This window comes from Cryptomeria japonica, chromosome 10 (assembly GCF_030272615.1).
Source record: "Cryptomeria japonica chromosome 10, Sugi_1.0, whole genome shotgun sequence".
Lineage (NCBI taxonomy): Eukaryota > Viridiplantae > Streptophyta > Pinopsida > Cupressales > Cupressaceae > Cryptomeria > Cryptomeria japonica.
In genome coordinates, this window is record NC_081414.1 from 7,383,067 (window position 1) to 7,407,114 (window position 24,048).

At 41.1% G+C, this 24,048-nt stretch overlaps 1 protein-coding gene across 4 annotated transcripts in view; it reads left to right on the forward strand.

Moving 5' to 3' along the window:
- The window catches only part of LOC131069394 (probable DNA helicase MCM9), a 278,734-nt gene that overhangs the window by 111,770 nt on the left and 142,916 nt on the right, over nt 1–24,048 (forward strand). For all 4 annotated transcript variants that reach the window (XM_058004791.2, XM_058004790.2, XM_058004789.2 and 1 more), the window contains exon 7: nt 2,889–2,988. In XM_058004791.2, the coding sequence (XP_057860774.2) occupies nt 2,889–2,988 (100 nt within the window). The remainder of the gene's footprint in view (nt 1–2,888; nt 2,989–24,048) is intronic.

The window sequence follows — 24,048 nt, forward strand, 5'->3', positions numbered from 1 at the left end:
TTATTTCTCAGTCCAAGTATGCCAGGAACTTGCTTGATAGGTTTTGAATGTAGGATTGCAAACCTACTTCCACACCTATGGAGACTGGCTTGAAGTTATTAGTGAAGTCTAATTCTCCTCCTGCAGATGAAACACAATTCAAGCAACTAGTGGGCAGTCTCGTCTATCTTACTGCTACTAGACCTTATCTCAGTTTTGCAGTGAGCTACATTTCACGTTTCATGACAGCCCCCAAGGCTGATCATTGGGTAGCAGCGAAGCGTGTGCTGCGTTATGTGAAAGGCACCTCTGATTATGGACGTCTTTACACTAGGTGTCATGATCCTAGACTCAGTGAGTTCACAGATTCAGATTGGGCAGGCTCAGTTGATGACAAAAGCAGGGATGTCAGGGAGCAGTTAAGGCAGCTTGTGAGGGAGTTTGGCTTCGCCAGATGCTTGCAGATATGCAAATATCTCAAGAAGGTTCGACTCCCTTGTTCTTTGACAATCAAGGAGTTCTCAAACTTGCCAAGAATCCAGTCTTCCATGAAAGAACCAAACATGTAGAGGTTCATTGTCCTTATATTCGCTAGTTGGTTGAAGACGGATCCATTTAGTTGGTGTATGTTCCTACAGCGGTCACCAAGCCCCTCAGTCTAGATAAGTTTGTAAAATTCAGGGGGTCTATTGGTGTAGTTGATAGATTGAGCATTAAGGCAGGGTATTAATATTATATTTTCCTAAGTTATTAATGCTCAATAATGTAATATTTTGTAAGATATTGTCATATTAGTTTCTTATTAGAATCTTTCTTTTTTGAGATTCTTTGTAGTTCTTTATAATGATCTTCATTATCATTTGTAAATACAACAATTTTTTTTTACCAAATTACTTTCGTAATACGTTTGTTGGGTGGTGGAACTGGTACTACTTCCAAACTGCTGCCACCACCGATCTTGTTGTAAAAGCTTGTTACAAAAACCAAATTGACATCAGTGGAAGTGATATATTGTGTTTCGATGAAATGCTCATAATATTTGGGCAAACTCTTTAGAGTGATGACAATCATGTCCTCTTCCTCCATTGTGCGACCAATCGCCTTAAGTTGATCACGGATGTCCTTTATCTTTGTCAAGTGATCCTGTAGAGGTGTCCTCTGATCTATCATAATCAAAAAGAGCATGTTCTTCAGAAAGAATGCTTTTCTCTTGTCAGAGGTTTCATGAAGGCTCTTCAAATGATCCCATATCTCCTTCACAGTTTTTCTTAGTTGCGCTCATCCCATTTGTCTTGATTTTTTCCGACAAACGTTGAGACGTGCCGAGAACAACTGCATCAAGACATCAGTACTCAAAAGTTGTCGACATGCGCTGCTTCCAGGTGTTGTAGTTGTGGCTGTTGAATTTATGGCTACTTTCGAGCATAATGTTTGTCAGAGGTGCCATCACGTACCTAGAGGTCGAACTTGTGAAGGCATGAATTCCAATGCATGAAAACCAACAGATGAAAACATAAGGTTTTTTAAAAAATTTTTGCAAGTGGGATTCTAAGGCAAAAATTGAAACCCTAGCATGGTTTTCAACGCAATTTTTTTTTGGAAGACCCAAGAAAATCTGAAAGCAACCCAGATGAGTTTTTAAAAAACGCACAAAAACTTAGATACCAGTTTTGTGAGAAACACGGGCAACGGGAAATCCTGAACAATTCATGAAACAAACTGCCGTAAAAATCGCGACACCCAAAAACCATGATAAAAATCGTGATTTCTAGAAAAATCACGTTGGCAGGGCACAAAAATTGCGATTTGAAAAACGTCTGGAAACCGCTAAAAGAAGTCGTGAAAAACACGGGATATGAGTCGCAAAAATCGCGTGAAAAGTTCTGAAAACAGCCGGAAGATTTATAGAGCCCAGACGTGAAAAAACGGAACTCTTTTTCGCGCATAAAACCCATCAATTGTAAAAACAGAGGGCGTCGACTGTGCGTGAGAAAATCTGCACTAGGCGGGAAAAATGGTGCCGAAAGTAGATGGATGGTTTTTTAAAACCATAGGTGCGGAACACAAGGAAGATATAGGCTTGAAAAAAAAACGTAGAGAGCAGATTGGGCACGAAAAAGTCGCGCGACTCTCACAGGCAGATTCCCACGCGATTTTAAAAATCGTGAATTGCAGAAAAGACCCACTCTAAAATCTCACATGAAAATCTATTAACAATTCAAGAACAGATTTTAAAAATCTGTTCTTGAATTACAGATTTTTATTTTTTAAATTTGCCCAAGATTTTGTTAGGGCTTTGATACCATGTTCAGGAAAGAACTAACTAATCTATTAACAAAAAAGAGGTTACAATTATAGGGATTACAAATTACTGTAGACATTTATGTTTCTAACTACCTCTAACTACTGACCACTGTAGACGAACTAATTACAATATAATTGACCATTAAACAATATAAAGAAATATTATTCTAACAGTTTTGTGAAGTCTGTTTATTTTTATTAATGATGACACATAACATTAATAAAATGGTAATTTTCTTTAGGTTATTTAACAATAATGTTAAGGACTTTTTATGATGAACTGTATTCGAGGTCCCAAAAAATTGTGTTAGCAATGCATGCACTGGTATTGGTGTGAATATATGTACCCCTTTCTTAGTAAGCTAGGTTGTAGGTATTGGAAGCACTTGACTACATTTGTTACCAAAGTGGCCTTGGAATGAGATGCATTATGGTTTTCTCACATGTTGTTTGAATTCTAGCATCTTATTTGCAGTTATATATATACTTTTATTTTTTATATTTTTATATGTCTCACTCTCAACATACTTGTTTAGTCTAATTTTATTTTTCGAACAATTGTGTTTCTATTTTTCCTTGTTTAATAATTTTGTTTTTGGTTTTAGATGATATCATTGTGACAGGTCTTCTTTTTGCAAAATGGCGTCCTGTCTCAAAAGATGTTCGATGTGACCTTGATCTAGTTTTGCTTGCTAACTATATAAGGTGAATTTCCTGACCTAACTTTGCTTCATTTTGTTTTTGTTGTTATGTCCTATGAAGTGTTGTCATTTGGTTGTAGCTTTCCTTAGAGTGATAAAAATCAAGTTATAGTTGTTTAACATTTACACATTGCAATATTTTGTATTTAGGCACAAGCCTTTTAATGTTGTTAATAGTATAAACATGGCTAACAATGAAATCCTGCATTAATTTTGACGAGTATTGATTTTGTTGTGAAAGAAATCAAATTAATGATGATTCAAATGAGAGCAGTGTAACAACATTTGCATTGTATGGATGAATTCAACGATTTGACTAGCCACCTAGAATCTGAAACAATATTTCGATAAATAGACACCCGTCTGATTAATTTTGGAAAATGATTCTTGTCTCATCCACCAATTATAAGTCTTTGAAAGGCTGTTTGTTTTTGTTTGTAATTTTAATGAGTGGGCTTGTTAGTTCCTTGTCAATAAATTGTAGTTGGATCTATTTTTAAGGGACCTAAGGAATTAAGAAGGGGGGGACTTGATTGGGATGACACTTGCACTCAAACCACCGAATGTTACTTACTAATAAAAGCTTGGTTGGACTGTGTTTTGAGGAAGGCCTTTGTGAAACCATCTCCTAAGACAACTTTTCTTTGACGTTCACTAGGATGAGACATAACTAGTTAGTCCTAGTCAATAACTTGTAGTTGGAGGCTTTTTTAAAGAACCTAATGAATTAAGAAGGGGGGACTTGATTGGGATGACGCTTGCACTCAAACCACGAAATGTTACTAATAAAAGCTCGGTTGGGCTATGTTTTGAGGAAGGCCATTGTGAAACCGTCTCCTAAGACAAAATTTTCTTCGACTTTCACCAAGATGAACATCACTAGTTTAGGGCTCCAACCAGATTTATCTTCTTTGTCTAGACCAGAAATAAGGAATACAATGATGTACTAGAAGGCCAATTCAGCATATTCTTTCAAGTGAATTTCTTAGTCTATTGAAAGTTTGGTTTATGGCCAAATTTTTCTTTATGGACATCTGTTTCCAATGTTGAAGCCTTTTTATTGGTGTGGGTGCATGCATAGCTTGCCTTTCGTCTTGTGCAGATAGACAACCACCACATAGAGGTGAGAAACTACATTCTGGTGTGTTGCTCAAGTCTTGATGGGGCCTGAGAATAAATCCAAAGTGGAGCCCTCCTTGAGGACTGTAGTGGAAAGCTTGTAGAAGTTTGCTTGTTTTTGAAATCTCCATGTTAATCTATGCTGCACAAAGATAACTACATCAAAAGCACTTGTGTGCACAAAACTAAATGTAATCAATCTTTATTATTAAAACATCATCATCAAAGCAGCATCAGTGTGTACTGTTATTTACACAATAGAGATAAGAATGTGAAGAACATGTTCATTATCTTTATGCTTCTTTGGAGTACATTGCTTGTGCATGAACAGTCGTACTTAACCCATTTGGCTATCTCTATAACTATAAACATTTATGAAGAATGAGGATGAGGGCCACATCAAGGTGATGGAGGATGCTATTCCGAAGGTGCATCAGAAATTGGAAAAGGTTGTGAAATTGAACCAAACTACTATTGGGAATAGTGCTGAAGGGTTTCGTGTTCTTATTAATGAGAGGGTCAACAACCTGAATGCTGAGGATTTGATGAGGAAGTTCATAGGTGCTGATAATGCTGGTAAGTTTATAATTAAAGGTAAACAGGATTCTTTGGTGAAGTAGGGTTCAAGTGCTCACACTCGTAGCCATTCTAGGGATCTATTGCAAGATCGGAAATAAGAGATTCAGGAGGTGGTCAATTTGCATGTTTACCTTTTGCAACATGAGATTGAAGCTGCTAGGGCTCTTATGGAGTTAGTGTGTTTTGTAGCTTTTTTCTGTGTTGGCTATGCTTATGTTTTAGGCATTTTTTTGTTGTAAACAATATTTCATTTTTTAATCGTTCACTTATTACAATATATTATATCTATTATATTGGGCAGAACATCAAAATAGTTACTTTGTCTTCTCTTCATTTGGCTCGGATTGATAAACAAAATCTTATATGCTTGGTTGGGTTGCTCCTCCTCTCCTTCTCATAGCACCACTAAGTGGCACCAGCTATAACTTAGTGGCCTTTGATGAGAAATTTCTAACCTAAGTGGTAAGCTTTGTTCCTTTTCTTATTTCCTTTGTCTGTCGGCCCAATTTTCTCTTCAAGGTAACATTGCTAGAGACGAAGTGTACACTTTGTTACCCTAGATTTTTGAAATTTTTGGTCCCCCCTTTTGAAAGCAAGTTCTTGTTTGAAATTGTGCTTTAGCATGTTTTCGTCTTCATTTACTGCTAAGTCATGTCTCCTAGTCGCCCCTTTGTTGAAATGTTGCACCAAGTGGGCAAACTTTCGAATTTCTAAACCCAACACTCATGGTACTGAAGTTCATAAAATCGCTGATCTCACAAGTCCTTGTTGCTGGTCACGTATGCTAAGAAGTCTCTGTATCAGTTAGCCGGGTGTATTTCAAACCTTCACCACCTTTCATTTATATGGTTCATGAGTTCTTAGATTTGTCGACCATCCAACTTTTCTTTAGGATGTCTTAGTGTTGATACCTTGCATTGGTCTTGTCTCTCTAGTTGGCAAGCCGACAGTTTCTCGAACCCTAACACCCCTTGTCAATGATGCTTCGAAAGTTCAAAAAGTCATTGACGTCTCGACTTAAAAGGTTTTTTATCCCCCAAGGAGCAGTCATTCCAAACTCAAAGTACTTACAAGTATGAGGCATTAATGATTGGTTAGATGGCGGAAGTAATGCAAGTATGTTTGTGATAGGGAGGGATACTCAAAGAGAGTCAATCTTTAATCATAAGGGCAGTCAAGTGTTTGTTTTAGTCGGCTCACTTCATCATTCTCTGGTCTATGAATCCAATTAGGCATCCAAACTCTCTAGGAGTGCTCCCAATTAGGATGTGCTCACTGGTTGATCAAGCATGGTTGTGATTCACAAGGGTAAATCCAACCTTACACTATCAAGCTCCTAACAAATGCTTGTAGGGGTTGTAGCAGGTGTCTATGAGGTTTTCCATGGCCAATCAACTGGTTTTGAGTTTGGGTTTGATCCATTTCTCCATCACTCCTTTCTTTCCCTATTTTCTAGGCCTAGTAGCCCTAGAGCCCCAATTAGCCCTACCTAATCGGTTTTTGTGGATTTGTTCACAATTTTCCCAAAGACACTCACAAACTCTTTGGTGATCTGAGTACCCTTTTGGAAGTACTTTAAAGTTTATGAAATGAGAAATCTCAGTCTGACCGTACAGGTATGAGACGCTAGAATGGCTTGTTTTAAGGGGTTTTAGGCTCTTTTTGGTCTTCTTTCAAGGGTTTGGTGTCTTCCTTGATCTGCCACACCTCCAAACTCTCACATATGCTCTGCCAGACCCCACTTGTTCATGCCAAACACTCTGCAACTCCAACCCTGCTCATCCCTGCAAGCATTTACATAATTTCACTCATTTCCTAATCGGGCTATGACTGAGATCGCCTAGGAAATGATGCTCACTGGCCTTTCAATGACCTCCAAATGAAAACTAAGACTATGTACACTGTACAAAGGTTCCATGGATCGAGTCCCAAGGGTTATTGAGAAGAACTCAAAGGACTTCAAGCTGGAACCATGTTTGGGCCTCTCAAACCCTTACCCAGGCCGAGAGCTTTCAAAATTAAGAACTCAATTCAAACCTGCAACAAAACTAACCAAAATGCTTCCTGAGCATTACAAGAACATGTACAAAACAATGATCAAAGAACAACAATGCAATCAATCCATCAAGTACGGACTGCTGCTCTAATTCTTAGAAAATACAAGGTAAAAACTTGAAAAATTGTCTCCAAATTGTATTCAGTTCTCCTTCATGCGTTCACCAACCTCATTACATTCATGCTTAGGGCATTTATATGCCATTTTTGGTCTAACTAACTCTCCATTGGTTTCCTAACCAACCCTTTGCTCAAAGTTGCAAAAAGTTGCTCAATGTTGCAAAATGTTGTCAAACAACTTTGACAACTTTTGCCAAAAAGTGCATTTTTGCATTACATGCTTTGTTTCCTTTGTCAAACCATCTAGGATGACTAAAAACCACTTCCTTAACATTATTAGAATATTTAATTATATTTTAGTCACCTATATTTAGTTCCTTGTTTAATGGTCATTTAGCTTTTTAGTTAATTAGCTTTGAAGCTTTATTTAGCATTTAGCTTTTTCTTTTTAGTTAATTAGCTTTTAAGCTTTATTTAGTGTTTAGCTTTTTAGTAGTTCACTTTAAACGACTTGTTCTTATTGTAGAACGTTGTCTTGTAATCTCTATATATACGCTTGTGTATTGTTGAATACATTATCCGATTATTGAATCATTCATTCAATTTATTTTTCATGGTATCAGACTAAGTCACCAGGTTCGACCGAATTTGAACCTTGAAGTTCGAAATTCGGCGAACTTGAAAAACTATGCAAAACATCGATTAAATTCGAAAAAAAAATTAGGGTTTGTTAAAGTGTTTTTTATTTTTTTGGGTTTGCGTTTTAGGGTTTTCTCGCGGATTTTATAAAAGGGCGGCCGCAGGAGTTGTTATACGCGACAGAGGGTAAAAGCTGATTCTGCTGCTCTTCACAAGAGTAGACTGATATGATCTTGAGCTAATTGCCCCAAAAGGCCCTCCTTCTAGCGCCAATTCTGTTGACGTGTCTGAAATCGCATTGCTGCAAACTCCATACGGCCAACGCAAAATAGAGTAGCCGACTGATTATCCTACTCTCTCTTGAGATAAGGAAGTCTCTAATGCTGTTTTCTAAGTTTGATCAAAGGAGACTACCTCAAGGTTTCTTTTGTCAGGTCTTGACTGCGGGATCTCTCAGTGGCTTGATGTGTTTATGCTGGAAACACAAGGGGACTTACGTTTAATTGGCGATTCTATGGATAAGTTCCTCGGAACCTTTTACGGTCTTTCCATCAGGTGATATTGGTTAATTTGAAGCTGTTTTAGCAGGACTGTAGATTTTCTGAATAAATAAAAAGGGGAAAAGAAAGGAAGGATAGGGAGAGAGAGAGAGACATGAACTGTAAATTCTAACCAAGACAGCAGATTCAATCAAGCAGACAGACACCTCCAGGAAACTAGAGTAGGCATCATCAGCCATTTAGACACAATGCTTGCATAAACTTAGTGCAATCTTCAAAGGAGAAACCAGATTTTCATATTACCAAATACAATATTAGAATTTCTACATTCATGATATATATTTGATAATCGAACTGAGCATGAAATGGTCCAGATTAACCATGCGGAAAGAAAAGCAATCAGCTATTCTCTAATGGTATGGACTATGAAGACTTTATCAGATGCTTGATTAAAAACTACTATGTAAAATGAATAGACATAATTAAAAGCTTTCAAAATTAAGTGAAGAAGGAGACCATGCACTCACAAGGAAACTTGAAAATAGTCTTAATCCATTGTATTAATTCCTGCAAATTCCTTCAAAGCTTTCGCAACAATCCAAGAACTTCTTACAAAATGAGGGAAAACCAGTCCCTTAAATAGGACTCAAAAAGGATGAATGGCCTGGATTAAATCTGAATAAGTGGCCCAGATTCATCCATAAAGCAGGGCTGGCCATACCCATAAATGGGAGGCAAATATCAACAACTACCCCAAAATGGGCAATAACTACCCAAAAAGGGATAATTACAACAATTTGGAATAATCCAAAAAAGGTGTATAAAAAGCTTTACAATTTGTTGACCAAAAGTCGACTGTCACCCTTTTGGGACAAAAGTGCACTTTTAAGATTTGGTGGGAAAAAAGCACTTTTGAGAAACTACTTTCTCTATTTTGGTTTCACACTCTTTCTTTAGAAACTGGTCCTCATCATGCAGGTATTCCCGCCATAAATCACGACCTCCGCTCGTTCCTTGCGAACGTATTCCTGAAATTTGATACATAACTGGAAGAGGAGACTGAAAGGTGGCATGGGAGGGTGGCGAATTTTGTACTGCATGCCCTCGAGATACTGGTCTACGTGCTTTAAACCGTCCTTCCAGCTGGAGCGATTACGCTCGAAGGACAATATGTCTGAATGGAACTGACCAGCAAAACTCAAGTCTCCAACGGAATAAGAAACCTTATCTGCTCCCAACCTTTCTTCCCAGTCTGGCTGGATTACACTGTCGGATAGGTCATTTATCCATCCTGAAACCATTGATCGGAGGATGGTCTTACCTAGTTCTTGCATGTTCCCGAGAATTACCTCACATGCGTCGTTTTCTTTGTCAATAATTTCCTGCGCGTCGTTCTTCATGGTGACGGTCCAGTACCATTCCTTGAGAACACTGATGCCATGGGGATCTAGGATGTCAGACAGTGTGGGAATCTGCGTATGTGTCCAGAAAAGAGCTCTCATGAGGGGAAGGGTAGAGGCCGCTACCTCGTGCATGTGAAGGGATTCCCTCTTTACCTCCAACAGCCTGACTAGAGTGAGCTCTCAATGGAGAGCCATTTCTTTCACCTCCCTAAGGATCTGTTCTCCCTTTTTCTTGATGTCCTACATCCATTCCTTGATGACCTTTGCGGTATCCCGAATTCCTTCAAATTCAGTCGTGGTCCTTTATGCCAATGCCATTGGGGGAATATGGGATTCGGAGGGGTTGTGTAATGGCCGTAGGAGCTTATCGATGTATCCCTCGGCTTGTTCAGCACGGGCCCGATACATATCCTTTTCCGCAGTGATCTCCTCGAGCTGTCTAAGTATGTTCTGCACTGAATCCTTAAATTCCTCCTTTTCCTGCTCTTTTGTATCTCGTCCGATGGGGACAGTCGTAATGCTATAATCTGCCAGTGTTATTTGATCTGCTGGCTTGTCTATGGGCGGGGTGGCAATATGAAGAGTGCGGTTCCTTTGCTCATCCCTGGTTACCTTAGAATATGCCCTTGGTTTCTTCTTCTCTTTAGTTTTTGCTTGATCCATTCGTGAGAAGATATCCTCTAGATCGATGGGTGCTTTGGTGGCGGCCCTGCACTGAGCTCTGGCGATCAGCCACTTTTGAGGCACTGTCTGGGTTGATGATAGGGTCAAGTTAGCACCCTGTTCTCCTACGCTCTCAACCGGCTGACCACAAATTAGCAGCTGCCCCGCCATCGGAGGGGTGAAAGAGGGAGGAAGCTCCTTGCTTGCAGTTGAGTTCTACCCTATTTCGTTGATCAATTGTCTGACATCCTCCTGTGAAGGTTGCTCCTCGGTTCTCTCGGGCTCATGAATTTCGTCTATCCTTTGTTCTCCTTCGACGGTCGAGTCGTCCTTGGCTGTATTGAGGAGTAGCAATTCGTGACGGCTCTGTTGGGTAGGTTCATGCACTTCGACCCCCTGGGTGGATGGGATTTCTCCTTCTTTTATTTGGTCACCCAGTTTGGTCAACTTGGGGCCTTTTGGCTCGGTGTCTGGTACATTAGGTGCAGGAGGATCATTGGCCTCGAATGCATCGATGTCGCTCTGGGAAGGCGGAGTAGGTACGCAATCCAACTCTATGGCATCGTCGGACGAACTGGGGTCCTTTGAAGATGAAGTGGCCTCTAGCCTCCTTATGGGAATCTTCTCCCTTCTTGTTCTTTTGGACGTCCGAGTCCCTCTGCAAGCCTTAGCTTTCTTTCTTTTCTTTGGTTTCTCAGTTGATGTCCCTTCGTCTTCGGAAGACTGAGAGTCGAGACTGCCCATCAAATGGTAAGTGAACTGGACCCCCTCATGGACTAGCCTCTCGATCTGATGATGTAACCACTGATCTGTGTATCTTGTTGGGGCTACCATAACTGCTTCGAAATCCGTGATTGGGTCCTGAGACCAATCAATGCCTGGCAAGAGGTGTCTTACTGCTTCGAATTTTCAGACTTGGAGGCAATTCCCTGAGTCTGTGAGCTGATCTGGGACCTGACGGTATTCAAAGAGTCGCATCTGCTGCACACTCAACCTAGAATATTCCCGTCACCTGACTTCGTAGTCATCGGAGCAATTTTTCCAATAGTCTTCAACTGACTCCTTTGCTCTGTATCTTCGACCATAGGCCCTTTTTGCTAGATTATCATGATCGAAGTATTTTCTTGGGAAATGGTCGTGGAGGCCATAAGAGGCCAGCTCTGCAAGGGACTCCTCTGCTAGGGTGGGGGTTCTCAATTGGACATCATGGCTGCCTATGATCATAGGAAATGTGAATCCAGCCTGCTTGCTCGCTCGAAGTAATATGCCGGCAGGGCGTGATTGCCTTGCCACCTCCATGAGGATTACTTTATCGGTTGGGTACCGTGGAAGTCGAAGGGGGGCACCATCGAAGCCAGCTATTTGGATGTAGGAAAACCTTGGGAACTGAATGAACTAGGCTCCATACCTCTGCACTAAAGTGGTAGCTTGCTCCGAGAGCCTTATGTGTAACCCTCCCCGCATTAGCCTGACCAGGCGCATTGTGAAGGCGTCATTGACGCGTTCATACTGACCAATTGCGTAAGCCGGGCTGTTCTTTTCCCTTTGAGCTATATCCTGGTAGTGCAGCTGCGGGTAGCAATCATAGACTTTCACCTGACCGGGTCCATTCCCGATCTCACCTTTCATTATCAATCCTGGCAGTGGCTGGTTCTTTGCGAACATATAGACCAAATAGGAGGTCATGGTGAAGTACTTCTTTGTTTCGAGCTCAATCAGTTGATCGTGGATGTTATCGCTTATGATCTGGGCCCAGTCAAACTTAGACTTTCCGGTGAAGACCTGCTCTGTAAAATAGAACATCCACTCTTCAAAGTAGCTGGACTTAGGAAGTCCCATGATTCGGCTGAGTAAGGTGACCATATCCCCATGTTCATTATGAAAATCACTTCTGGGGGTCTTTTTCACAATCCTGGTGTTCGGAGGCCTTTTCTCCTTGAACCATTCTTCGTTAATCAGTGCCCTGCATCGGGCCGGATTCATATCATATGCCCCTTGTGCTTCGTCTATGGTTGTAGCTGTGGGATTATTTGGAAAGGGGATATCAAATGCATCACCGATAGCCTCAGGGGAGAAGTCGGCGATAGTCATATTTTCCAGAAGCACTAATCTGGACTTCAGTTCGTAATGCCGAGCAGCCTCTAGTACTAATTCATAGTTTTGGATTGCCGGAGGAAAACCTACCGCTTGGGCGATGCCACTTTCCACCATCTACCTAGGCCTGCCATATGCGTTGGGTGAGAAGACCCGATTCCTGAAGTCCTGAATATCAATGTGGCCAAGGTCGGTGTCACCAATGTTGTCCCAGACGCTCTGGACCTTCGACTCCCTTAATCCTCCCCTCTGATATTGGTACTTCATCCTTTCAACCTTCCGCGGGATGTCTGATTTGGATGCTCGTGAGGTTTCGGCTGCAGCGGTGTTTTTGATGATTCCATCGCCGATTTAGGCATCTATCCTGCACAGCCGGACGCGGATTACAAGGTGATAGAAGAACGGTAATGCGGGTTAGATAACAAAAGAAGTGCTCCAGCAGGCCGGGATTAGTTTAGAGTTTAGTCCGGACATGGAGCAATATCATTTTAGCTAACAACTTGATTAACTTTAACAGCATCATATTCTTGAAGATTTGTGACTACACATTATCACTTTTGGATTTTGGATTAATTTTCAACAGAGGCAAAACATGGGAATTTTCTTGATTCGAAAAGAGATGCAGTTTCTGGCTAAACCTCGGGAGTGAATTCTAAATTTCGAATGCTTTGAACAACGCTTTATGAAAAAGAGATGTAGACTTCAAGAATTCAAGCATTGCGATCAAATTTCGTGCATTTGCCTACTTGATTTACACATTTTCAAATGATCATACGCGATAAAGCGTACTTACCTGATGGGAGCGGATGGCGAGAGATTACCCGACCTCGTCGCGTGAAGTGAATGGACGATCATGCAAAGTTTGAATCCCAACGGTTATCCCTTTGATTTAAATTTTCGCGGTTTGGCGGATGAAAGAGAATTTATCAATTTTAAATGGTTTTATCCTTGGCAATCTGAATTTAAATGGTCGAGGGGGGGGGTTGATGCAGCGTCTTACCTTCTTATTTTCGGATCTTGGAGAGTTCTTTCAAATTTTGAATTGCATTCTTTCTCCAACTTTGGATTTTGACGAATTTGGAGGTTTCGGAATTTAAACTTGGCTTCACTCAGCCTGCACGAAATTCGGAGCTTGGACGTTATTTGCAAACTTGGAGATCTCAACCTGCTGGCGAATTTCGGAAGTCCCTGGGCTTTAGGCGAGCTGGAGACGTTTTCGGAGCTTTTCTAAAACCTCGGACCTGAGCGCTCTTTTGCATGCTCCCACAACTTTGGAACTTCGGAGCTGGGACGCGGATATAAACCTCGGCAACCCTTGGAGATCTCGGCGCCCGTTCAAACTTCGGCGAATTGGAAAACTCGGAGGACTCGCCGCCTACGCTGGTTGCCTTCGAAACCTCGGAGGTTTTTGTTTTTTAAAGCCTCTCGCACTTCAACTTCGTGACTTCGGACCTAGGGTCCGAAAATAGCACTTCGTTATATTAAACTTCGGACCTGGGGTCCGAAAATAAGCTTTGCGTTTTACTTTATCTCTCTTCAAGGGTCCGAAATTCGGACCCAAGTGCTCATCGGGCTTTCGGACCTCAATGCGTTTAAAAGACTTCACACTTTTTCAAAACCTCGGACATGGGGTCCGAAAATAACACTTTGCGTTTTACTTCAGGGGTCCGAAAATAGCTTTAAGTGATTTCGGGTGTTGGAGGCGCTTTCTTCGCAAGGAGAGCCTTCTTTTAACTTCGCGCTTCACTTTCCCAGGGGTCCGAAAATGGTCTCTTCGCGATATAAACTTCAGACCTGGGGCGCTTTTCAAAGATGTTGCATTAACTTCGGACCTGGGGTCCGAAAATCGGGACCTAAGCGCCTTTTTGGACTTTCGGACCTAGTGCGTCCTTTTTCGCTTTTTCGCCTTCTGTTTTCAGCTTTCTTTGGGGGTCCGAAAAGAAAGATTTTGAGTGATTTTCGGACTTTCGGACCTCATGCGTCCTTTTTCGCTTTATGCTTTTCTTTTCAGTGTTTTCCCTTTTGACGCCCCTTCCCCCAGAGGTCCGAATTTGGGGTCCGAAAAGAAGATTTTTGAGCCTCCATCCGAAGTTTCGGACCTTGAAGCACTTTTGCAATATTAAGAAAACCTCAGACCACAGGTCCGCTTTAGCGAAGTCGAGGCACTTCCAAATTTCGGGACAGGGGTCCGAAATAACACTTTGAGTGATTTTCTGGGTTTGAAGCGCTATCTTCGCAACATTTTAAAAGAACTTTGTATTGCTTTCGAACCGAGCAGGGAGCATCTGCTTTGAAATTTTCGCTCTAGGGCCCGAAATCTGCCTCTTAGACAATTTTGGAAACTTCCACGGAACGTCGGACCTCCCACCAGCTTCGCCAGGCTCCACAAATCTGGATTTGGGAGGGATCAGAATAATAAGGCACTTGGCTTGGCGGGATCCGTCAATTCCTACCATCTTACGCCTATCTAAGGCGATCCTCAAAAATTTTGGAACAAAGCTCTTGGCGCTCATGCCCGAGGGCTAGACTAGTCAGGAGGACTCATCGGCTCATTATTTCAACGTCAATCAGTTTACGGATTGGTCACGAACTCGCTCGTAGAGATATGAGAAACTCTACTTGGAACCTCAGGACAACGACTGAAAGCTTAAAACAGGAAAGGGGACCCTGTCGGCGACAGGGAGCGTGTGCAATGCACAACAGGTTCCTATTTCAGGGTTCGACGGTTTTTTCCTCAAAATTGTGCTTTGTTGCAGTTAGTTTGGGTCGCACCTGCCAGGGTGAACATCTGCAACCGTGGTATCTTGTAGTCAGTTTTGGAGTTGATACTCTTCGGCAAAAGGGTTTGCCGATTTTCCTCAAAATCATGGTTTCAATTTTCAGTTTGGTTACCAAACGTTGGGTTGGATGGATTTTGGTATTCTTGGTCATTAACACTTTTCAGATCCAGGGAGGGTCTCCACTGCAGCAAAGTGTTGTTTTCATTTGTGATCAAAAGACCCGCAGTGTCTTCTGTAGGGTAGTTAGTAGATAGAATGACCATTAAGGAAGGGTATTAGAATATTTTATTATATTTTAGTCACCTATATTTAGTTCCTTGTTTAATGGTCATTTAGCTTTTTAGTTAATTAGCTTTTAAGCTTTATTTAGCATTTAGCTTTTTCTTTTTAGTTAATTAGCTTTTAAGCTTTATTTAGCATTTAGCTTTTTAGTAGTTCACTTTAAACGACTTGTTCTTATTTTAGAACGTCGTCTTGTAATCTCTATATAAACGCTTGTATATTGTTGAATACATTATCCGATTATTGAATCATTCATTCAATTTATTTTTCAACATGTCCCAATGCCAAACAAGGCTTTTCAAGACATTTTACATGAAAATGCATGATTATGCCATTTTAGGATTGCAAGGGCTTATAAGCCAAAATTGAGCAAATACATGGTCCTATGGACATCCAACCTATCAAAGCATATCACAAACATATGAGGACCTATGAGAAGACTCTTATTCACCATGCAAAACCAAACTATAAACAAACACACCAAAATGAAGAAATTGCACTCAAAACTAAGTGCTCTTGCACCATACTCCCGCAATGACAAAGACGTCAAGTGACTCCTTTAGGCAGCAAAGAAAGGGGAACTCCATTCTTAGAAAATTCTGCCTCAGGTATCCAAGTAGCCTCAGATGTTGGATGGTGCTGCCATTTGATCAAGTGCTCCATATAGGCGGTATACCTTGTTTTCTTCAAAACTCTAGAATCTAACACTTTCTTGGCTTGGGGAATGGATGCAGTTGGTAAGGGCAAGTCTGAAAGGGCTTGAGAGACCTTTGAGACTCTGCTATCTTCTTTTGGAAATGTGCCCTTATACTGCACCAAATCTACGACATTGAAAATAGGTGATAAAGCCATATCACCGTGTAGGTCTATCTTGTATGCATTAGTGCCATATTTGGCCAAAACTTTGCAAGGACCTATCCTCCTCATCTGAAGCTTACTAGGGACACCTTTCTGAAGCATTGCCTTATTCAAATGAACCATCACCATGTCACCAACAACAAATTGGATTTCTTTTCGTTTCTCATCTACTCTTTCCTTGATCCTTTGAGTAGTGTCCAATAGGACTGTCCTAACCTGCTCATAAACCTCTTGCATTGATTGAGCCATGTCTAAGGCATGTCCACTCTGCTGTCCCATCTTTCCCACATCTGTGAGCTCCAAAACACCTCTAAGATGAATGCCATACACAATCTTAAAAGGGCGTTTAACGGTGGACTTATTCACACTATCATTGTAGGCAAACTCAGCTTGATGGATGATCTGATCCCAAGCTTGCCCATACTCTTTTGTCAGGCATCTAAGAAGATTTCCAAGTGTTCTATTGACCACCTCAGTTTGGTCATCCGTTTGGGGATGATAGGCTGAACTAAAAGACAAGTTAGTACCTAATCTTTGCTAGAAAGTCTTCCAAAAATGACCAATAAACTTTGCATATCTATCTGACACAATGCTGATAGGTAAACCATGGATTCTAATAACCTCCTTGAAAAACAAGTGAGCAATGTGACTAGCATCATGAGTGACCTTACATGGTATTAAATGAGCCATCTTACTAAACCTATCCACCACAACATAGATGCTATTAAAACCTGATTTGGTTTTAGGCAAACGAACAACGAAATCCATACTCACGCACTCCCATGGCCGGTTGGGGGATAGGCAAAGGCTGATAAAGACCAGCATTGGAAGATGTGCCCTTAGCTCTTTGACAAACCACACATTGCTCCACATATCTCCTGATATCTCTTTGCATTTTAGGCCAATAGTAGAATCTTTGGACAAGTTCCAAAGTCTTATTCAAACCAAAATGTCCACTGAAGCATCCATTGTGCTTCTCTTGCATCAAGTTTTCTCTTATAGACCCTTTAGGTACACATAGCTGTCCTTCTTTGAACAAAAGGCCATCTTGCAAGGTGTAATCTGCATATTCACTATGAAAATGGTTTCCAAACCCTTGGCAAACCTTGTAGGCAGCAACAAAGTCTTCATCATCTTCATACAAATTCTGGAAACTATCCACTCCAATGCTTTTGAGCTGCACTTCTTGCACTATTAGTAACCTCCTGCTCAATGCATCAGCTACCTTATTACATTGTCCTTTCTTGTGTTCAATGGTAAAGGTATATGACTGCAAATACACTACCCATTTAATATGCCTATGGTTTAACTTTTCTTGAGAATTAACAAAGCTAAGAGCTTGATTATCAGTGTAAACCATAAATTCCTTAGGCAACAAATAATGCCTCCATTTTCTAAGAGATTGGACAAGTGCATACAATTCCAAATCATAGGAGGAATACCTTTTCTTTGCATCATTGGGCTTCTTACTGAAAAAGGCAACCGGTCTATTGTCTTGGCTTAAAATTGCTCCAACTGCTATGTTGCTTGCATCACATTCAATGGTGAAGAGCTTGTCAAAGCTTGGTAGGATGAGTACTGGTTGAGTAGCTACCTTTGTCTTCAAGAGATCAAATCCTCTTTGTGCTTCCTTTGCCCATACAAACTTGGTTCTCATACCTCCCTTGATTGTCTCGAGCATGGGTGCACATATTTCACTAAACCCTCTGATGAAATTTCTATAAAACTGAGCCAAGCCATGAAAGCTTCTTACTTCACTTGCTGTCTGAGGTGTAGGCCAACTGATTATGGCTTCCACCTTAGAGGTATCCATCTTCAAATCACCTCTTGAGACTACAAACCCAAGATACACCAACTCCTGTTTCATAAACTCACATTTCTCCAAATTAATGGTTAGTTGCTCAGCACATAGTTTACTCAATACTATTTGTATATGCTTAAGATGTTCATCTTTAAACATGCTAAAAATTAAGATGTCATCTAAGTAAACAACAACAAATTTACCAATGTAGTCCATGAGTACTTCATTGATGAGTCTCATGAATGTGCTAGGAGCATTTGTGAGTCCAAATGGAATAACAAGCCATTCATAGAGTCCTTCTGTGGTCTTGAAGGCTGTCTTCCATTCATCACCCTCCTTTATTCTGATTTGGTGGTAACCACTCTTGAGATCTATCTTGGTGAAGTATTCAACACCTCCCAAACAATCCATCAAGTCTTCAATTCTTGGGATGAGAAATCTATACCTGATAGTAATCCGGTTTATGGCTCTAGAGTCAGTGAAAAGTCTCCAAGTATGTCCCTTCTTTGGAGCCAAAATAGTGGGTACTGCACATGGGCTGATGCTCTTTTTGATTAGTCCATGGTCTAGGAGTTTTTGTATTTGCTTGGCTATCTCCTTGTTCTGATCCAGTGTCATTTTATGAGCTGCCTTATTGGGCAATGAAGCTCCGGGTATGAAATCAATTTGGTGACTTATGGCACGTTGAGGAGGCAATGTAGCTGGTGTTCCATCACTAATGATGTCCTTAAACTAGTTTAGGACCTGCTGCACTTCTTTAGGAATGCCCACCTTCTTCTCTTTGCTGTCTTCCTTTGGTTTTACAACAATGGCAAACCCCACTCCTTCTCCCTCCTTGAGTGCGTTGATGAACTCTTTCTCACCAACTAGCAACACATTAGAACCTTTGGATATGCCCTCTACTTGATCACCTATGGACTGATTTTTGTAGGTGGTTCCATCGTTTTGAAAGGTATAAGCATTCTTCTCTCCATGGTGTATTGCTTTTCTGTCAAACTGCCATGGTCTACCTAGGAGTAGGTGGCAAGCATCCATGGGCAAGATATCACACAAGATTTTGTCCTTGTAACCTCCTATAGTGAACTCCACCCAAGTTTGTTCATTTACATGAACATGCTGCCCCTTGTTGAGCCATGTAACTCTATAGGGATCAATATGTGGTATTCTAGGCAAATTAAGCTTACTCACCGCTTCCTCTGACACTATGTTGTCTGTGGATCCTGAATCCACCACCACTCTACATACCTTTCCCATAATCTTGCATTTTATTCTAAACAAGGATCTTGTTTGGCTAGATTCCTCCTTAACCGGTTCTTTAATCAAGACTCTTCTTATCATGAGGTTCTCTCCAACCTCTGAATCCAAACTCACTTCTGATGCTTTCATGTTTGCTGCATCCTCTTGAGCATAATTTACTCTCCTCTCACCTCCTTGGGGTGAAGAAGACTTCTCAGGGCATCTATAGTTCGGGTGTCCAAGTTGATGGCCATTGTAGCACTTCATGGTGGCAAAATATGACCCTCTTCCTGATCCGCTAGACCTTCCTTTACTAGAGTTGCTAGATCCCATTCCTCTATAGCTGCTCTTGCTATTGGAATTCCCATTTTGCTCAACTAACTTGGATTCCCCTTGGGATGTTTGGTCTACACTTCTTCCACCAAAGCTACTTCTTTGACCTCTGCCATCTCTTCCCCTACCTCTGCCTCTGTTGCTTTGTTCTTGTTTCTTCTTGCTCTTTTCCTCCACTTTCAGTGCCAATTGATAGCACTTATGCACGGTATTAGGACATAACAAACTTAATTCCTCTTGAATGTTCCATCTCAAGCCATTCAAGTATTTGGCTACCTTGATGCTCTCATCCTCTACCACCTTGGATCTCAAACACAACTTCTGAAATTCCTCAGTGTAGCTGCTCACATCCAAGTCTCTTTGTCTCAAATTTTGTCTCCTCTTGTGCAACTGGATCTCATAATCTTCAGGGATGTATGCTTCTTTCACCTTGGCTAACATGCCTTTCCAAGTAGCTATTGGATTCTTATCCTCATTTGGGCTCTCTTCTTGGATAAATTTCCACCAAGTCAATGCTGCTCCTCTGAATCTAGAATTGGCCACCTTCACCTTTTGTGCCTCACTGATTCCATCACATTCAAAGTGATTCTCCAATCCCTCTATCCATTCCAGGACTACCTCAGGCTCCATTTTTCCACAAAAGAGTGGCACTCCTTCCAGGGTTTTTCCTCCCAAGGTTTTGATTGCTTTAAGGAAAGGCTCTTCAGGTAGAATAGGGTCTTGTTCAGGTGTCCTATCCTCTTCTACAACTTCTTTACCCTTCCCTTCATTGACCTTAATTGTCACTTTCTCAGTTTTGTCTTCTATTGTGTCTAGTTTGGTCTCCAATTGTAATAATCTTTCTCTGAGGAGCCTATTTTCTTCCTCTTGATCTTCTACCTTCTTGGCTAACTTTGCATTGGTTACCATCCTTAGACTATTCTCTCCTACTTCTCTCCTACTGATTCAATGTCTGTCATGTATTGGCTTCTTCCCAAATCTTGGTTGCTCTGATACCACTATGATAGGGAGGGATACTCAAAGAGAGTCAATCCTTAATCATAAGGGCAGTCAAGTGTTTGTTTTAGTGGGCTCACTTCATCATTCTCTGGTCTATCAATGCAATTAGGCATCCAAACTCTCTAGGAGTGCTCCCAATCATGATGTGCTCATTGGTTGCTCAGGCATGGTTGTGATTCACAAGGGTAAATCCAAACTTACACTATCAAGCTCCTAACAAATGCTTGGAGGGGTTGTAGCAGGTGGCTATGAGGTTTTCCACTGCCAATCAACTGGTTTTGAGTTTGGGTTTGATCCATTTCTCCATCGCTCCTTCCTTTCCCTATTTTCTAGGCCTAGTAGCCCTAGAGCCCCAATTAGCCCTACCTAACCGGTTTTTGAGGATTTGTTCACAATTTTCCCAAAGACCCTCACAAACTCTTTGGTGATCTGAGTACCCTTTTGTAAGTACTTTAAAGTTTCTGAAATGAGAAATCTCAGTCTGACCGTACAGGTACAGAACCCGAGAATGGCTTGTTTTAAGGGGTTTTAGGCTCTTTTTGGTCTTCTTTCAAGAGTTTGGTGTCTTGCTTGATCTGCCGCACCTCCAAACTCTCACATATGCTTTGCCACACCCCACTTGTTCATGCCAAACACTCTGCAACTCCAACCTTGCTCATCCCTGCAAGCATTTACATAATTTCACTCATTTCCTAATCGGGCTATGATTGAGCTCGCTTAGGAAATGATGCTCAATGGCCTTTCAATGACCTCCAAATGAAAACTAAGACTATGTACACTGTACAAAGATTCCATGACTCGAGTCCCAACTGTTATTGAGAAGAACTCAAAGGACTTCAAGCTGGAACCATGTTTGGGCCTCTCAAACCCTTACTCAGGCCGAGAGCTTTCAAAATTAAGAACTCAATTCAAACCTGCAACAAAACTAACCAAAATATTTGCTGAGCACTACAAGAAATGTACAAAACAATGATCAAAGAACAACAATGCAATCAATCCATCAAGTACGGACTGCTGCTCTAATTCTTAGAAAACACAAGGTAAAAACTTGAAAAATGGTCTCCAAATTGTATTCAGTTCTCCTTTAGGCATTCACCAACCTCATTATATTCATGCTCAGGGCATTTATTGGCCATTTTTGGTCGAACTAACTCTCCATTGGTTTCTGTTGTGACCTTTTTCACACATCGCCCCATTGCATATGGAGACCCTCTCTTTTCCTGTTTTCTAGGATTTTGTTAGTATCCTATGACCTTTTGCTGCAGTTTCACCAAGCCTTGTCCAGTTCGGAGCCTTTCAGGCTCTGACGATTAAAAGTTAGTTTTTTGCAAGTTATGTGACTCCGAAGTGTGAACACCACCGGAGTGCTTAGAGAGGCCAAAGGACGAAGATCGCAATTTTAAGATCTTCGGTATGGCTATTTTAAGAAAGTTTTCCTTATTTTTTAGGGATGTCTGCTTTTTGCTTTTTCTGGGATGCAAACCTAGGGTTTACACTTGTACTATTGACCTACTTCGACCGGAACTCGAAAATTCCAAGTTTTGACCTAAAAAGGCTAAATCCCTAGATTTTAGGCTTTTTGCTGCTTCAGATGATTCACCTAAGCATGGATTTCAAATTTCAAGTTAATCTGGTTAAATTAGATTAAATTGTGAAATTTTGAAATTTCTTTTAAAATTCTTGTAAGTCTGGCTAACATGGGTTTTGAAGTGTTTCTGCAGGTTCAAACCCCATCATGAAGGTTGAAGAGGCCATGAAGGAGCCATGCATGAAGTTTGCCATGCCTTAGGAGGTTGTGTGGGTGCTCTCAACAAAGTCCGCCATGCCTTAGGGAGGCCATGTGGGTGCCTTGCCTAAAGTCTGCCATGAGTTTAGAGGTCACATGGGTGCCCACTCTAAAGTCCGCCCCACCTAAGGAGACCATGGAGGAGCAAGGGTTGAAGTCCGCCCAAGGCTGAAGAGGCCATGAAGGTGCTAAGGCTAAAGTCCGCCCCACCTTGATAGAGGTCATGTGGGAGCAAGGGTCAAAGTCCGCCATGGGTTGAAGGGGCCATGAAGAGGCCAAGCCAAAGTCCTCCAAAGCTTGAGAAGCCAGGAAGGGGCTAAGGTTGAAGTCCGCCCAAGAGGAGGGATGCCTAAAGTCCTCCCTAGGAGGTGTCTGCAAAGTCCGCTCAAGGTGGGAGTGTTGCCTAAAGTCCGGCCAAGCAAGAAGAGGGGCCATGAAGGAGCTAACAACAAAGTCCACCCAAGCTTGCCAAGTGTTGGGAGCAACCTCCAAAGTCCGCCATAGGCTAGGAGGGTCCGTGGGTGTCATAGCTAAAGTCCGCCAGGATGATGGAGACCTTGAAGGTGCCTACTACAAAGTCCGCCCCACCTAGAGAGTCCATGGAGGAGTCAACACCAAAATCCACGAAGGTAATGGAGGCCATGGAGGAGTCAACATCAAAGTCCGCCTGAATGCCTTAGTCAAATTTTCACGTTAATAGAGGCCATGAAGGAGTTCTAGCCAAAGTCCGCCATACCCTGGAGATGTGTTTAAAGTCCGCCAAAATTTGAAAAAAGATGGAGATAAAATTCAAAAAAAAAAAATCAACCTACACACGAAAGGTCAAACAAAGTCAACATGATGTCACAAAATCCACAGAGATTTGAAAATTAAATCCAAAATGAAGAAATATCTAAATAAAAATAAAATCCAAAATGGAAAGTTTTTTTTGAGAATATTGAGAGAATATTAAAAATTTATTGGGATATTAATTCAAAATGGAAAGTTTTTTTTGAAAGGGAATATTGCAGGATTAATGAATATCTTCAAACTTAAATCAAAATGGAAAGTTTTTTTTGAATTAGAAGTATGAGTTGGATGATTTTAGGGGTTTTGCTTAAACATTGTCTACAAGTACTTCATTATCAAATTCATTATTACACCAAGAAGTTCAAAATTACTAAGGAGAGCTTAGTAAAGTATGTCAGTTTGAAGATCATCTGGAGGAAATTCTAGATATTGCTGGAAGTGGGATAATATTTTTTGGCAGAAGGCTTACAGATTTTTGGAGAAAGGCATCTTTTCTGAATTTTCTCAATATTTTGGAGAAAAGTCTAGGCTTATTCCTATCCAAGTCAGAGGTGAAATTAAAATTGTGAATTTTCTGAATATTTTCGAGAATTTAATAAATAATTTTTTTCGAAAATTTTGGAGAAAGAAAATCATTTTTTTGGCCGAGTATGAAATTTTTTTGAAAATCTTAACACTTGATTGTGACTTCAACCGACCTCAAGGCTGAGGGTTTGGAGTTGAAAATTCAATTTTTGTGGCTAAGTATGGGAGTGAAAAATGGAAAATTTTCCAACACTTAGCCATTTCGCGGCACTGTTATTTTTTTTCGAAATTCTGCAGAAATTTTCTAACTTAAAGTTTTCATCATTCATCTGCAGGTCTTAAGCACCATCAAGTTCCAGGTAGATAAAGATGCTCCTCCAGAGTTTAGGATGACTTCCAAGTGGAAGAACATCAGCGACACCAACCTCGGACACATCAATCTGAGGGAGTTTAAGAAGCGAATGTTTGGTCTGGACAACCTTGTGCCTAGCACCATTGCGCGAAAAATGATGAAGAGTGGTATCGTGCACGCTGCTGGTTTCCTCCCCACCATGCAGTGCAAT